This window comes from Barbus barbus (genome assembly GCF_936440315.1).
Source record: "Barbus barbus genome assembly, chromosome: 20".
NCBI classification, from domain to species: domain Eukaryota; kingdom Metazoa; phylum Chordata; class Actinopteri; order Cypriniformes; family Cyprinidae; genus Barbus; species Barbus barbus.
In genome coordinates, this window is record NC_136748.1 from 13,935,589 (window position 1) to 13,950,546 (window position 14,958).

Below are 14,958 nucleotides of genomic sequence, written 5' to 3' on the forward strand. Positions count from 1 at the left end.
CATTTAAGAATACCAAACCACTGTTTGGGGCAAAAATATTGTATTTTATATATATATATATATATATACATACACACACATACTAATAACTATTTTAAGATATGCATGATACTGAAAACCTTATCCAAGAACACCAATAAGTTCAAATCTTCCTGCATTTTTCCAGTGCATATGTTACTACTAGAATATAAACAAATTTTATTTTGAAGGATTGAGCTGAATTATATGTTTGGCATCCAAAGTTACCCCCCACCCCACCCCAACAAAAACAAAACAAAAAACACACAAGACAGTTAATTGGTTTATAAAATGTAATTAAGCATGTTACATAACATACATAGGGCATAAAACATTTTCACAAGGCTTTTGTGAGACTAAAATTCATGGGAAAAAATAAAAAAAAGAGGAAAATAAAAATTAAATCACATACACAGTAGAATAAAAGACATAAAGGAGAAACAAAACATAATAGTGGTCGAATCTACAATGACACTCTCTGGACAACCACACACCTGCACAGTGCATTGAAAAGTACTGAACAGAACTTTTAATATTGGCGATATGGCAATTGATTCCCATTCCAGTGTTCTGGACATACACAGGCAACACAAATTCACCACTAGCAGTCAGAATCAAGATACTCGTTCTTGGTTTCTATTAGTCATAACATGCGTTATGTGAAACTAATTTCTAGAGTGGGTCGTTTATACATGACCATCAAAACCATATGACCAAACTGTGCCACAGATTGTGTCAGATTTGGTCTGCATGCTAGTGGGGTACTGCTCGCCAAACAGTTTCACTTTTAACACAGCATTACTAATCAAATCAAATCAAATATGCCCTAAGTTGTCTTACAGATGGTTCAAATTTCTATGGATGATTTCGATTTCCATAAAATAAAAGCAAAGGGAACACTAAACAGGCCAAAATCAAGCAAAAAACAGTAAATATATTATTAAACCGTTTATAAACTGAGGACCGTCAGATACTACATACCACTGCAGATGCTAATATTTCCAAGTAAAATCTGAAATGCAGCTTGAAACGTATGCCATTTCATCAAGTGTCTTTTTTAAATCTAAAGCGTGACTGACCACTGGTTTCAGTGGAAGTGCACAACCCGTGGTAGTGCTGAGGTGAAACAGGTAAGAGTGTTAAAGTACAAGATACAGTAGGTGTATATGGTTATCTAAATGCTTTTAATATCCCTGCAATTACTTTTTAGTCTCAGACTTACCTGTGATGAAATGCATGTCCTTACTTTTAATTTATTCATTCATTTATTATCCATTAACTATAACTTTAAGATTATGTTTGTATAAAATGACACTAGTCATACTTTTCTACAGCAGAAACTGCACATTATGGAAGGCCAAGACAAACAAACTAAGGAACAGGGTTTCTCCCCAAATATCTTTCTTTTCTTGTCCAAAAGCTGCACTGTGAAAACTAAATGATTTTTTTTTTTTTTCCATAAACAGCTCTCATTAATCATGGGTTTGATCTTTATCATTCTGAATTCTGGCATGGAGTGATAAGGAATGGAGATGTGTAAAAAGGTCATTTTCTTTGTTGAAGGAGTGTGTGGTCTAGTTCTCTCCTCCCTCGCCTCCCTCTACCTCATCTGGTGCGTTGTCGGATGTCCATAACTGGTGGAAAACGAAAATATGACATGGTCAGAACACATTCAGTATTATTTTAGTGTTAATTATACACTATTATCAGTATTTTCAACTAGCCTTTTTTTCAGTTTTCATTATAAATTTAATGTCTATCTTTAATCACATTTCTAAATATTTTCAATTCTGTTAGAAATTTTGTTATTTCAGTTAGTTTCTTTGTTTTTTATCTAAGCTATTTTAAATTAACAAAAATGTTTCAAATAGTTTGCCAATGATAACACTGAAAACAATGGCCATTTTCTCCTTGACTGATCTCTTAAATTGCATCACTCTTTTTACGGTACACCACACCACTATATCAAACCATAACTGGTCATCTTTGCCCTCAAAAATCGAATCACCTGTGAGAAAATGAAATTTCTCTGCTGTTACTTACTGTGAGGTTGTCTCTCAGTAGCTGCATGATAAGAGTGCTGTCTTTGTAAGACTCTTCATTCAGCGTATCAAGCTCTGCTATGGCCTCATCAAATGCCTAAATTTGTACAAAAACACATTAGTAAAAAACTTAAAAGTTTATATATATATATATATCATAAAATTAAAGATATACCGCAAGCGTGGTCATTTAAAAAGTACCTGTTTAGCAAGGGCGCAGGCCTTTTCTGGAGAGTTAAGGATCTCGTAGAAAAAGACAGAAAAGTTGAGGGCCAGACCCAGACGTATGGGGTGTGTGGGCTGCATCTCTGTCTTGCTTATATCGAATGCTTTCTGATAAGCATCCTGAGAGTTCTCTATGGTTGCTGTAAAAAAAATTATAAAATACTTGATTAGGCTCGCAATTCATATCAGGTACAAAAATGTAGAAGCGCTCCATAATATGGTGAAGTTCCAGGCCAGTGCTGATATTACTAAATCTTACATTTGCTGATGATGTACATGCATTTGTCTTGCAATTATTTGCTAAACTGTTGTTGAAAATTGTGATTTAAATGTTACATTATCTAGTTTGCTAACATAAATGAGAATGTTGAAAATGCAAAAAAGACTGGAGAATAATTTTGAATGGGTTCATAGTCATTAGTCAGTGTATTATTTGTAATATTTTGCATCTTCATTAGCAAAATTGTGATTATGATGAATTCAGGTAGTTACATTAGCTTTGTCATTTCTACCTTTTGTAACAAATTAAAACAATATATTTTTAGTAAAAATAAAATATATAATAAATAATACAATAAATATAAATATTGTATGCAAATATTATACATTTAAAATTTAACTTTATAATTGGCTAATAATAATAAAAAATTAAATAAATATTATAAAATAAAAAATTATACAATAAATACTACAATTAATATTATAAATATTTGCACAAAATGTTTTGCTAATATGATAAATAATAGACTACTATAAATATTGTATAAATATATATATATATATATATATATATATATATAATATATATATTTTTTTGTATGTTTTTGTGGTGGGACCAGTGAAAATGAGGACAGCAGAAAAAAATCCTTCCTGTTGAGGTCTACAAAGCTACAAAAAGAAACACTACTAAAACTAGGCCATCCAAAAAATAAAAATGAAATTACTAATATAAGAAAAAAAAAAAAAAAAAAGTTCAAACGTTTGTTGCTGAGAATGAGTATCTCTCTTGAGCAGATAATGATCAGCCTATACTCAGACACAAGACAAACTTCCCCTTATTTAGATGTTTCCAGTTACATCATACAAAGGAAAGTCCAGTCCTACATTTTACGGAAATGCTTGTAAAACCCAGAAAACCAGCAGTCAAGCATTCTTACCTTTCTTGTCATCTCCTGAGGCGACTTCAGCAAGGTATCTGTAGTAGTCGCCCTTCATCTTCAGGTAGAAGACTTTGCTCTCGGGATTTGTGGAATTCTGGATTAAATATTTGTTCAGCAGCTCCTGTAGAAGAATAAAAGAAAGAAATTAAACAGTGGAAAAGCTTCAAATCCACATTTAGACATTTTCATGTCATTTCTTTAGGCCACAAGAAACATGCAAATCACGAGGTGAATGATCTTAAATACAGGTTAAATATCAGCTCATCCTCCTGTTAGTGCCGTTCCAATGCCAACTCAAAGCAGTTTAAAGGGATTTCCCTCCTTCAATTTAGTCCAGGATTAAGCTTAATCTCTGTCTCAGAGACTAGCCCCTAGCTGAAGCGCTCCAAGTCTGCATCCGTCTACCCGTCGAAGACATCTTCAGCAGTAATCGGTTTCAGTGACAGCAACAGCTTTAAGGCACGAGTAAATACCAGATTATTCACCACACCAAGGATGAGATGGATTACCACAGAAACGCCAACACAACATCATAAGGTATGACCCACTCCTTACCACGCTATGGTAAGAACAGGTCAGAAAATATACCATCAAAAGCATAATATTTCTCTCCATCCTCCTACACTTCACAGCGTTCTGCTTCACAAACCTCAGAAACACCGTTACAACAAAAATCATTAGGAAACAGATCAGCTCAGCTTCAGATCAGCAGAGGTTTGCTCAAATCTATTGCTTTCTCCGTGATTAAAGCGATAGTTCACCCAAAAATAAAAACTGTCAACATTTACTCACCCTGAATGATTTACTTTATTCTGTGGATCATGACATGTTTTTGGCCTTACGATGAAAGCCAATTGACTTCCATTGTACAGTTTTTCAAAACAACTCCTTTTGTGTTCCACAGAAGAAAAATCATACAGGTTTGAAGTGAAATGAGTAAATGACAGAATTTCCCTTTAAGTAATGTTTTAAATAATGTTTTGGCTTGAGGAGTAAAAACTGCACCCAGAAGCTTCAAAATAGACAAAATCAAAAGTGTAAGAAACATTCTCCGGCATGAGGGCCTGTTTATTCTTGCTTGCCTGAATAGAAAGTCCTGCCAGAGAATTATTTTTCATTCGTCACACTTATAAAGGATTCTCAGCACAGAGATGCCAGTCATTGATGACCAATCCAGAGAAACAAGGTCAGTGCTATTCCAGCATCCCATTTCTGGCCTAAAAATGTAGAAGCTTCTGAGAAGACTAAAGGCAGATGCACATAAAATAGCACACAATTGAGCTTCCAAACAATCAACAATCTTTGTGACAAGCCTAATTTATGTGGATGCATTACATTTTCAGGGACAACCTGAAAAACTTTAAAAACACTAATTCAACAAAGACTTTAACATCATCACAAAAGATTCTATTTCATTTATGTTCTTTTGAACATTCTATTCATCAAAAAATCCTAAAATAAACATATCACGTTTCCACAAAAATATTAAGCAACACAACTGTGACTTTCAATAGTTATAAGAAATGTTTCATCAAATCAATATATTAGAATGATTTCTGAAGGACGTGACACGGAAGACTGGAGTAATTGCTGCTGAAAATTCAGCTTTGCCATCACAGAAATAAATTACATTTTAAAATATATTAAAATAGAAAACCTATTTTAAATTGCTATCTTTCACAATATTACGGTTTTAAGTGGATTTCTGAGGCTTGCTGAACATGAAGACTTAGAAAAAAAACCTCATTACCACAAACTTTTGAACCGTAAAATATACTAAGGATGGTCGACTATACTTCCAACAACTGACTGGGTTAAGAAAAAGACTCTGAAGACGCAAAAGATTAACGTTACTTTCGCAAGTGAATGCTATGATCCCCGATCTGCCTAAATGCGTCTATGTGCACCTGAATCATTCGTGATCTAGCTTTATCTACAGAAGAAGTGAGTATAAGGGTTTTTATGAATCTTTGCAAATCGCCTTTCCTAATAGTGTGCTAGTTAGCCAGTTTCGCGGCTGAAATTAGTATGCGCCATAGAATATATACCTAGATGCCTCATTATGGACTGTTTCTATGTGCCGCGATACGCAAGCCATCCGCCATTTTTGGAACGGTCTATGAATCTTTGAGCGCATTGACTGTGTGCGTCTACAACAGCAAGTTATACGCTTGTGTATCTTTGAATATTCATTGATTATTATGGTGAATGCGAGATGGCTGATGCGTCAATGTATCTGGAGTGGTCGAATAGGGAATCTACACATATCTATGGTCTGCTCGTCACTCCACAGAAGAGAGGGGCGGAGTCAGAAGAGCTCACTAGCATTTAAAGCAACATGGACTAAAAAACGGCGTGCTGAAAACAGCTGATTTTGTCAGTGTAAAGGAGGTGTTTTTTATACTACCATTGAGAAATTTTAACCAAAGTATGTTATAGACTTTTCATTAAGACCCTAAAGAATCATATCAACTTGTGTACAATGGGCATCCGATGATCCCTTTAATATTTTTTTAATGGTGGTTCTATAAAAGGGAATAATTTAGAGAAATCACTTCTCAGTGAGGATTAAGTGTAATTTCTGTACATTCTGGGAGCTAAAACCCTTTCTGAGAATTTATGTTTCTAAATTCATCCCAGCTACAGTGAAAGTGCATTTTTTTTGTTACAAATCCACCACATACAATACATTTTGAGATAATTATGGTCAGACTCCAAATATTTTTAGTTGTTGATCATGAACATACACAGGCGAATGTCTTTATGGATTCCCCTGATGTTCAACAAATACAATCAATGATAAATGCAGGAAACCCTTGTTCAGTGAGTGCAGTCCTCCCTACTGAGAGTATGAGAGCTGGCAGCATGTGGCAGGCTGTCTGGACAGGTGGGGGTGTGGAACAACCTTGATCCCAGAGCAGATTCAACAGTGAGATGAGTCACAGACACACCCTCAGCCATCACAGACGAGTTGGGAAATCAAGCTGGAGTTCTCGCTAAAGCTGTACACAGAAACGGCCATGACTCACTGCACAAACACAGTTCAGCACTTACATGGGTTTAGACTGGACTACAGCAAAACCACTGCTAACAGCACCACTGACTTGCCAGAAAGACAGCGACTGATTGTGAATGCTTTCTATTTCCACAGGAGGCATTTTCTGGAAGTCCGGGTAGTGGCAGATAATCGATAAATGGCCGAAGTTGGCATGAAACGAAAATCCACCCATCTATATTCTAACTATCGTGAATGATTGATCCATGTATGTTAATAGCTCTTTTTTTTATTATTTTGTTAATTGTTAATCACAATGTCACTGTTCAGTCTTCTATCAGTATTCCAGTTACTGCACCACTTTAATATTAAATTTAACACTATTTAGTCTAAATCAATTAAAAAGAAATACTAAAATCAAATGTTTTAAATGCTACCTGGATTTAGGCATCATAACATTATGTACATTAAGAAAAATGGTTGTTAACTTTGAGATTTTCTAAAGATTATTATTAGTAGTTTAAAGATTAAAACACGTGTTAGATGTGTAAAAATAGAGGAAATATCCAGTATCAAGCCATACCCATCATTTTTATCCAATACTGATAAAAAATGAATATAATTAACATTGGCAACTTTGTCTATAGCTAATGATGTCACTAAATTGTATTATGCATATATAAGCCAGTAAAGCCACCTAGATATCACCTCTAATACTGTCATCTGCCATTGAAAAAAAAACACATTGGTGGACCACATAAGACATAAATGAATTTTACAATATTGTTCTACAATAATACATATAGCAATTGTCCATACAACACCCATAAAACATGGTCTAATAGTAATGAATTGTGGTCTTCTTCTATGAATAGACCACAATAAGAGCTACCATTTCATGCTACCATTGCAACTCTTTCTGTGAGAAAATAAACCACATCCATTTTTAGAACAAACCTCCTTCAGGCAACATTAAACATTATTGCATTTATTTAAAGAAGTGTTTAAAGTGTCTGAGTGGAGAGGGCTAAAGTATTCCACCAGTAGCACAAGCACTGAGAATGAGGAACTGCATAGCTCACTATTACCCAGCAGGCATTCAGAAAGTGTTACTAAACTGCACCTGAATGCACCTTCACACACACCCACTGCTGAACTTTGATCATCTCATCACGGTCAGGGCTATGATTTGATTATATAAACAAACACTTCCTTCTGTGGGAAGTGTCTATCAGGAAACACATCTCTTTTTACATCATACCAATTAGATCATTGTAGGTTTGCTTTACATAAAGCTATTAAATACAAACTGCACGGTTTCAAATTGGACTCATCACAACATATTCTAGGTATAAAATAATGAGACGGTGACTGTCCTTGTGCAAGACTGTGCATGCTCCCCTTAATATAGACACCCTCGTCTCCTGCGAGAGCCAAAACTGGGCTGCTGTTCCATCAGAAAAGAGGACATATTCTCTATCATGTTATGTGTAACACACACACATGTGATGAACACATACTGATATGATACATACATATGAATATGGTCAAATCATAGCTGTGCTTATATTAAAAATTTTGTTAATTCAGCAAAGACCACTGAAATGTACAGATTCAAATTGTACATGTTTAAACAAACAAAAAGCTACAAAAAAAAAATCAATCCAAGAGCAATGATATCCATTTACATAGTAATTTGGATTAGTACAGACTACTTTTTCTGATGACAATTGCAATTGTGTAGGGCTGCACAATATGGCCAAAGAATGTGGTTACATAATCATATATATATATATATATATATAAATATATGATTATGTAACCACACACACATATATATATTTATTTATTCTTTGGTGTTGTATTAAACCATCAAGCTGTTATTTAGGGAAAAGACAGCCAGAAGCGCTTGAAGCCTCTCTTTTGTTCACAACAGACGTTTTACAAGCACTTGCCAAACATTATTTGGGAAGATGGCACATTGCGTTCCCAAATGCACAATATAAGTGACCGAAACAGAGAGCACATGTAGAGATGAGTTTGTGTTTTTTGAGCAGCTTTTCCTGCTGAAAACTCCAGCTCATGAGCTGCTTGTGTGTAATTGAACACAGTGCCATGCTTCGCTCTAAAACAGTCATGTATTTCTTTAATTCAATGATAAATCACACTAAGCCATATCACAGTTTTGGTTTTATTTTGATTTACTGCGTAGCCCTGTTACAGACATTTGTGTTCTTAACTGTGACTGGTATTTCCTTCCTTCCTGTTCATCCATTGCTAATGCAAATTATTTTATCTAAAACTTTTACACTATTCTTTTACATTGAATGAATGTGTAAACTCACCAACACATCATTGCAGATATCCCGCAGTTCAGACTCCACTTTCTCCCGGTATTCCTTCACCATCTGCAGTTTCTTGTCGTTTCCTTCGGTCTTCTGCTCGATGCTGGAGATGACCCTCCAGGCAGACCTCCGGGCGCCCACCACATTCTTATAGGCGACAGATAGCAGGTTTCTCTCCTCATTAGACAACTCAGTCCCAGCTTCGGTCACCGACTTCATACAGGTCGCCATGTCATCATAGCGCTCGGCCTGCTCTGCCAGCTTCGCCTTCTGGATGAGCTCTGTTCTGTCCATCCTGCTGCTTTTCTTTAAGTCTGTGAGTGTTTCTAGGTCTATGGGACTCTTGACTGATCAATGGAGGGGAATGAACTGCTGCTTAATCCCTGGAGATGCTGAGAGGAAGATAATGACAGTCAGACTCCATATATTGATTAGAGAATAGTGGTCACAAATCATTTATGCGAAGCAATCATTCTGTTCTTTCATCAATCTGATTGACGACTTATCTTTTTGAAGCGTGTGACTAACCTATTTCAAAGACTGATTTGAATACAAGTTGTGGAGCATTTCATCAACAAACACACCATTTACTGAGCAAATCAATGTCTTGAACTCTGAGGGTCTCTAAGAGTTTTGTCTTGACATAAATAAACTGGGATATCTCGCTATTGAACGAACAGAACTGGTTAATAGAATGATTCAAAGAATCGTTCGTATCAAAAGACAAATTTGTCGCCACCTACTGGCGTAACGATTAGACAGAGTCACTGAACGAATCAGTGAACAAATCTTTTTGGTAAATGATTCAAAAGATTCGAATCACTGAAATGACTCAAAGTCCCTATACCACCGTTCCGTGTGAATCTTACACTTTCATTTTCCACACATACTAAAATTCGTCTTAAAACCTAGCGAGTTGCCTACCAAAACAGCATTTTGGGGCGCGTTCCGACAGATGTTGTCTAGGTAGGTAAGTCACTAGGTTTGGAGACACGGACAAGGGTGTGTGCATCTTAACACATCTGTGTCAGTGTGATCCGTACAGCCCTGCCCTGTTCACTAAAATGTGCATATCTATAAAGTGGACCCACGGTTTAGCATCATCTTGGTTATAACACAAAATAGGACACTGCAGTTCAACACACCGATCACAATCATACGGAGTCAATATGAATCAATGAAACCCAGCCTGATTTCCGTAGCAATGAGGTTAACTTACTGGCTCACTATACAAAGCGTTAATTTAACAATCCCAGCAGTCAGATATGCACATTACCATATATTAAAACACATTTTAGTTTATATGACAAATAGCTCTATCTAGATCAAAGTATAGCTACATAAATCTTTTAAAAAAACAACTGTAGCAATCTGACGACCCGCCTTTAACAGCGATGGGTCTCGTCTTGTCCAATTCCTTGTTATTTTAGACAACAAATATATAACAAATACGCAGTCGGAGAATAAAAGCGTCCCATATACAAGGTAAATATATGTTTACTACATTGTAATAAGCAAATCAACCCTTTTTCCTGATCGATATGGAGGCAGTTTGGCAGCCCCTCCTGCCTCTCAGCGCGGTTATAACGATTCCGCCGTCCATTGAAACAATAAAAATTGTATATAAGAATATAAGCTTGTACAATAAATAAACCTAAAACTTTAAAGCTAAAATATATTAGGCTGCATCTCACCTCTTGATCAACGGTTGACTCCACCGGATTGATAGCCTTTGAGCTCGGATGGTTAGGAAAAAAACGTAGTAGAGAAAGACAATCGAAAGTGTTACTGTAGGACGTCGCTAATCCCGCCTGTCAGCCAATCAGATGCCGCGCTTGCCTCCTGTCACTCGTTATACTTCAAATGATCATCCAATAGCTGATTAGCGCGGGGAAAGGAGGCGGGCCGATGCGAATGTGTTCGGTTGCCCCGTAGACTCTGACTTGTAGCCACGGGGTTTCCTCCAATAAGAGCAAGGGGGATGACGTCACTATTGCTATGGTGATCCCCCCTCCTCCTACTCATCCCCAGCATCACCATCAGCATCATGATTGGGAACGGGATGCAGCAGCGGCAGATCTAGCCTACCTACTGAGACCCAAAAACCATCTCTATAATTAATCAGATTTCAGAGGTAATTGCTTTGGTTCCTTTAAGGGTTAGCTGAGTCTATACGATACGTGTTTGGGTTTTGCAAAAATGTACAGAGTTCAGGTTTTAAGAGAAGAAAAGATGCTGTAATCCCAAGTATTCTGAACATAACAGTTATACATACACTTACACGTAAACAATAAAGTAGGAGTGGCAGTAAATAAACCATGCCTAAAGGACATCTTTACAAAGCTGTCATTGCAACCCATTTAACTGTGACTTAATTCACAATTGGCATCATGCATTTTTGCTTTTATAAAATGTTTACTTCATATTAAAATATTAAGGACACAAATTTTTCTTGAAAAAATATTTTATATTTTAATATTTGTATAAAGAAATATAATAAATAACATACAGCAGAGAACATTTTTTAGCTTGACCATCCCTAGAGCCTAAAACCTTGAGAGCTCCCATTAGACAATAGGCCTTTTAACTTTGTTGAAGCATGTTTTACTCTCCACAGTCAATTTCCTGAGAGGTAACTATCAGACTGAGTAACTGGGTGGGGCTGAGTGCATGACAAATTTTGACATCCTAGCTTTGTCTGAGCAGGTTAAACTATGGTCATCCATTTAAACACACAATAACTCACAGTGACTGTAGTTAGTAAAACATAGTTGGTATAATTTTTTGCCGAAATGATGAAAGACTTCAAGAACAAACAAGGAGTAAATTAAACAGGTAATTTTTCAGATATTTTAAAAATGGGAATTTTAGCTGTATTTATACAACTCACACCCAGAAGCTCATCTATTTTAGAAAGAAGCAGGATTTCAGCCTCACACACAGCCTGCATGGGCAAAGACCAAGCTCAGCTCACAGAGGAGAAGGCTTGTTTAATCCCCTTTGAAAGGTGATGTGCTACACTCCAGCAGGTCATGTCATGTCCTACAACCTTACACAGACAACCTACATCCCAATGAGAATATAGTTCAGTGTTCTTCAGTGTCACATGATCCTTCAGAAATCATTATAATATTCTAGTAATTGGTGTTCTATTATTATTGGTGCTCAGTTATTAATGGTTATTATTGTTATCAATGTTGACAACAGTTTTTGCTGCTTAAAGGGATAGTACACCCCAAAAAAAAAATATTCTGTCACCATTTACTCAGCCCCATGTTGTTCAAGTATGAATTTCTTTTGTTGAATACAAAATATATTCTGAAGAATGCCGGTTGCCATTGACTTCCATAGTATTTTTAGTAACCAACATTCTTGAAAATAACTTCCTATGTTTTCAACAGAAGAAAGAAACTCATACAGGTTTGGAATAACATATGGGTAAGTAAATGATGACAGATTATTATTATTATTTTTTTTTTTTTTTTTTTTTGAGGGGTGGGGGGTAGACTATCCCGTTCATATTTTTGTGGAAACTGTGATTTTTTTTCATAGCATTTATTTGTAACATTATTGTCTTTACTCTCAATTTTGAACAATTTAATGCATTTGCGCTGAATAAAAGTATTAATTTCCTTTTTCAAATCCCAAACTTTTAAATAATAGTGTGCCACAACTTCCATAAAAATATTAAGCAGCAAAAATGCTTTCAACATTAATAAAAATAATAAATGTTTCTTGAGCAGCAAATCAGCAAATTAGAATGATTTCTGAAGGATCATGTGACACTGAAGACTGGAGTAATGGTGCTGAAAGCATTGCCATCACAGGAATACATTACATTTTAAAATAAATTAATCTAGAAAAGAGTTAGTTTAAATTGTAATAATATTGATTAGTGCCAAAAGCCTTGTGGACAGTGTGCTGACATACAGCACTGTTACGCTATTTATGTGTTAACAAAAATAGTAATTATATAAGTACGTGAAATGTGCTGTGTTGGTGAATGAAGCAGCAGCATTGAGCAGTCTGGTGCTGTCACAGGTCACACCGCCTGAGGGGAATCAATATGTGGCATCAGTGTTCTGTCAGAGAGGAACAAAGACATTTGCCGACATACAACAAAGTCCTGAAAATGGCTGCTTGTGTGTGTATGGATACATGACTCTGCACTCATCTAGGATATAGAAACGGAAGGTTAGTAAGAGAGCAGACGGATAACAAGCTTTTCTGTCTGCACTGACTCTTCCCTCAAAGACCAGCACATGGTGGTCGATGACTGTCCTCTGAGCCTGCAGAAGGTCTATTCAGTTAAATCTAGACAGTTTTTTTATGCCTGTGGTCTTAGAGATCCATATACAGTAGCAACTATGGAGGTGTTAAAAGAGCTGTTCCACATGAAACGAACAATCCGCCCACCCATAAGCAAAAACACCAAGCTATACTGTAAAGACTCAAACGCATGGTCAGTGTTGCACTTCACCCTGTCCAAATTTCCTCCAAACTAAATCATTTACATTTCTACCATTTCACACAGTACCGACACGATCGGCTTAACTACACTGGTTCAACACAGTCATCCATCTTTACTTTAATTAGATTCTGTTCTAATTACCATATGAAAAATACAATAACCTTGTCTCAGTGGATACATCAAAGCCCCTGCTGAAAGTGCTCAAACCTTCAGAACTGATTACCTTATTGCTTTCCCACTGTAAATGAGGAGACCGGGGGGATGTAGCAGTTACGTAGGTGGGTGGGCTCAGGGAGTTGTGTAGGCAATCTGATTGAATGAGACGAGGGTGTATTTCGTACTCTGCATGGCTGTGTGTGAGTGTGTAGGAGTGAAGGGGGTGTAATTGGCCCTTGGCACTCTAATTTTCTGTCCTTTCACCAATGTGATCATTGTCGGTGAGCATGTAGCGTTGGATCCACTACTACACAGCTTTAACGCAGCAACAAATACAGTAAATCCTTACTTTTCTTCTTCTTGCGTCATTTGTTAATGTTACAGATCATTCAAATTTACTCTGTTTACTTTCTTAATGCACTTTACTTTCTACGCATTAATTGTTATTTAAAAAAAAATAGCTTATGCTCATAAACTTTTTTTTATCAAAATGTAGTAAATGACTTTCCTTTTTTAGTGTTGCTTCTAAGAGGGATGTCACCTGAGGCAGTCGTGGCCTAATGGATAGAGAGTTGGACTTGTAACCTGAAGGTCGTGGGTTTGAGTCTCAGGTCTGGCAGGGATTGTAGGTGGGGGGAGTGAATAACCAACACTCTCTCCACCCTCAATACCACGACTGAGGTGAGACCCTTGAGCAAGGCATCGAACCCCCAACTGCTCCCCGGGCACCCACTGCTCCAGGTGCATGTTCACTACTGTGTGTACACAAATGCAGAGCACAAATTCAGAGTATGGGTCACCATACTTGGCCACACACCACTACCCTTTCCCTTTTTGGATGACGTCACAAATCCCTCTTACTCTTCTATTCCTCCTCTCCAACTAACTAGCTCCATTCTAGTAAAGAACTCCCATTTTTCACAGAAAAACAAGTTCTCTCTGAATAATTCTGTTGCACTTCGAAAAACGTCACATTGGATACCTGATGCATTAAATTAATATCAAAAACATTTCTAACTCGGCTTCTTTCTGACTTCTAATTTGCGCATTTACTGATATGCTTTTAGGTGATTTATATGTGTGTATGTATATGTATATATGTATATATACAGTATGTAAGTAATCTTTATAAATAATTTAATTGAAATAAAAGTTATTGTTTATTTTTAGTGTATAGTGTTGTAGTGTATGATACCTTGTGAATTCAAGAGTTACCAAAACACTTAAAATTGTAAAGTAATTGAAATTAAAATAGTTTAGAGTACTATGAAAGCTGGTTTCCGCCATGGGATTTAAAAATGAATGAATGTATGAATGTAATTGGGTCTTTTTATATCACAATTCAGATTTTTTTTCACAGAATTGTGAGATATTAAGTCAGAATTGCAAGATACAAAATATTTAGATAAATAATTTTGAGAAGAAAAGTCAAAATTGTGAGATATTGCCAACTTGCAATAGTGAGGAAAAAAAGTCACGATTACCTTTTTTATTTTTAACTCCATAGCAGAGACAAAAAACAGCATTGCAAGACGTAAAACTTTGA

General features: G+C 36.2%; 1 protein-coding gene across 1 annotated transcript; it reads right to left on the reverse strand.

Moving 5' to 3' along the window:
- Positions 1–288: 288 nt before the first annotated feature.
- LOC306886572 (14-3-3 protein zeta/delta-like) lies at positions 289–10,725 on the reverse strand. The gene is made up of 6 exons (XM_079443783.1): positions 10,480–10,725; positions 8,786–9,177; positions 3,443–3,566; positions 2,262–2,425; positions 2,062–2,157; positions 289–1,652 (listed from the first exon to the last, which is right to left on the reverse strand). The coding sequence occupies exons 2-6, from the start codon at positions 9,077–9,079 to the stop codon at positions 1,593–1,595; spliced, it is 738 nt and encodes a 245-aa protein (XP_079299909.1). The 5' UTR covers positions 9,080–9,177; positions 10,480–10,725; the 3' UTR covers positions 289–1,592.
- Positions 10,726–14,958: the final 4,233 nt, after the last annotated feature.

What these genes read in the sequence shown, in the direction of transcription:
- LOC306886572 (XM_079443783.1), bottom strand. Translation starts at nt 9,079, where the DNA reads ATGGACAGAACAGAGCTCATCCAGAAGGCGAAGCTGGCAGAGCAGGCC. An exon ending in CTCAGGAGATGACAAGAAAG is followed by an intron (nt 2,426 to 3,442) that starts GTAAGAATGCTT and finishes TTTTTTTTACAG; the next exon opens with CAACCATAGAGAACTCTCAG. An exon ending in CCTGCGCCCTTGCTAAACAG is followed by an intron (nt 2,158 to 2,261) that starts GTACTTTTTAAA and finishes GTACAAATTTAG; the next exon opens with GCATTTGATGAGGCCATAGC.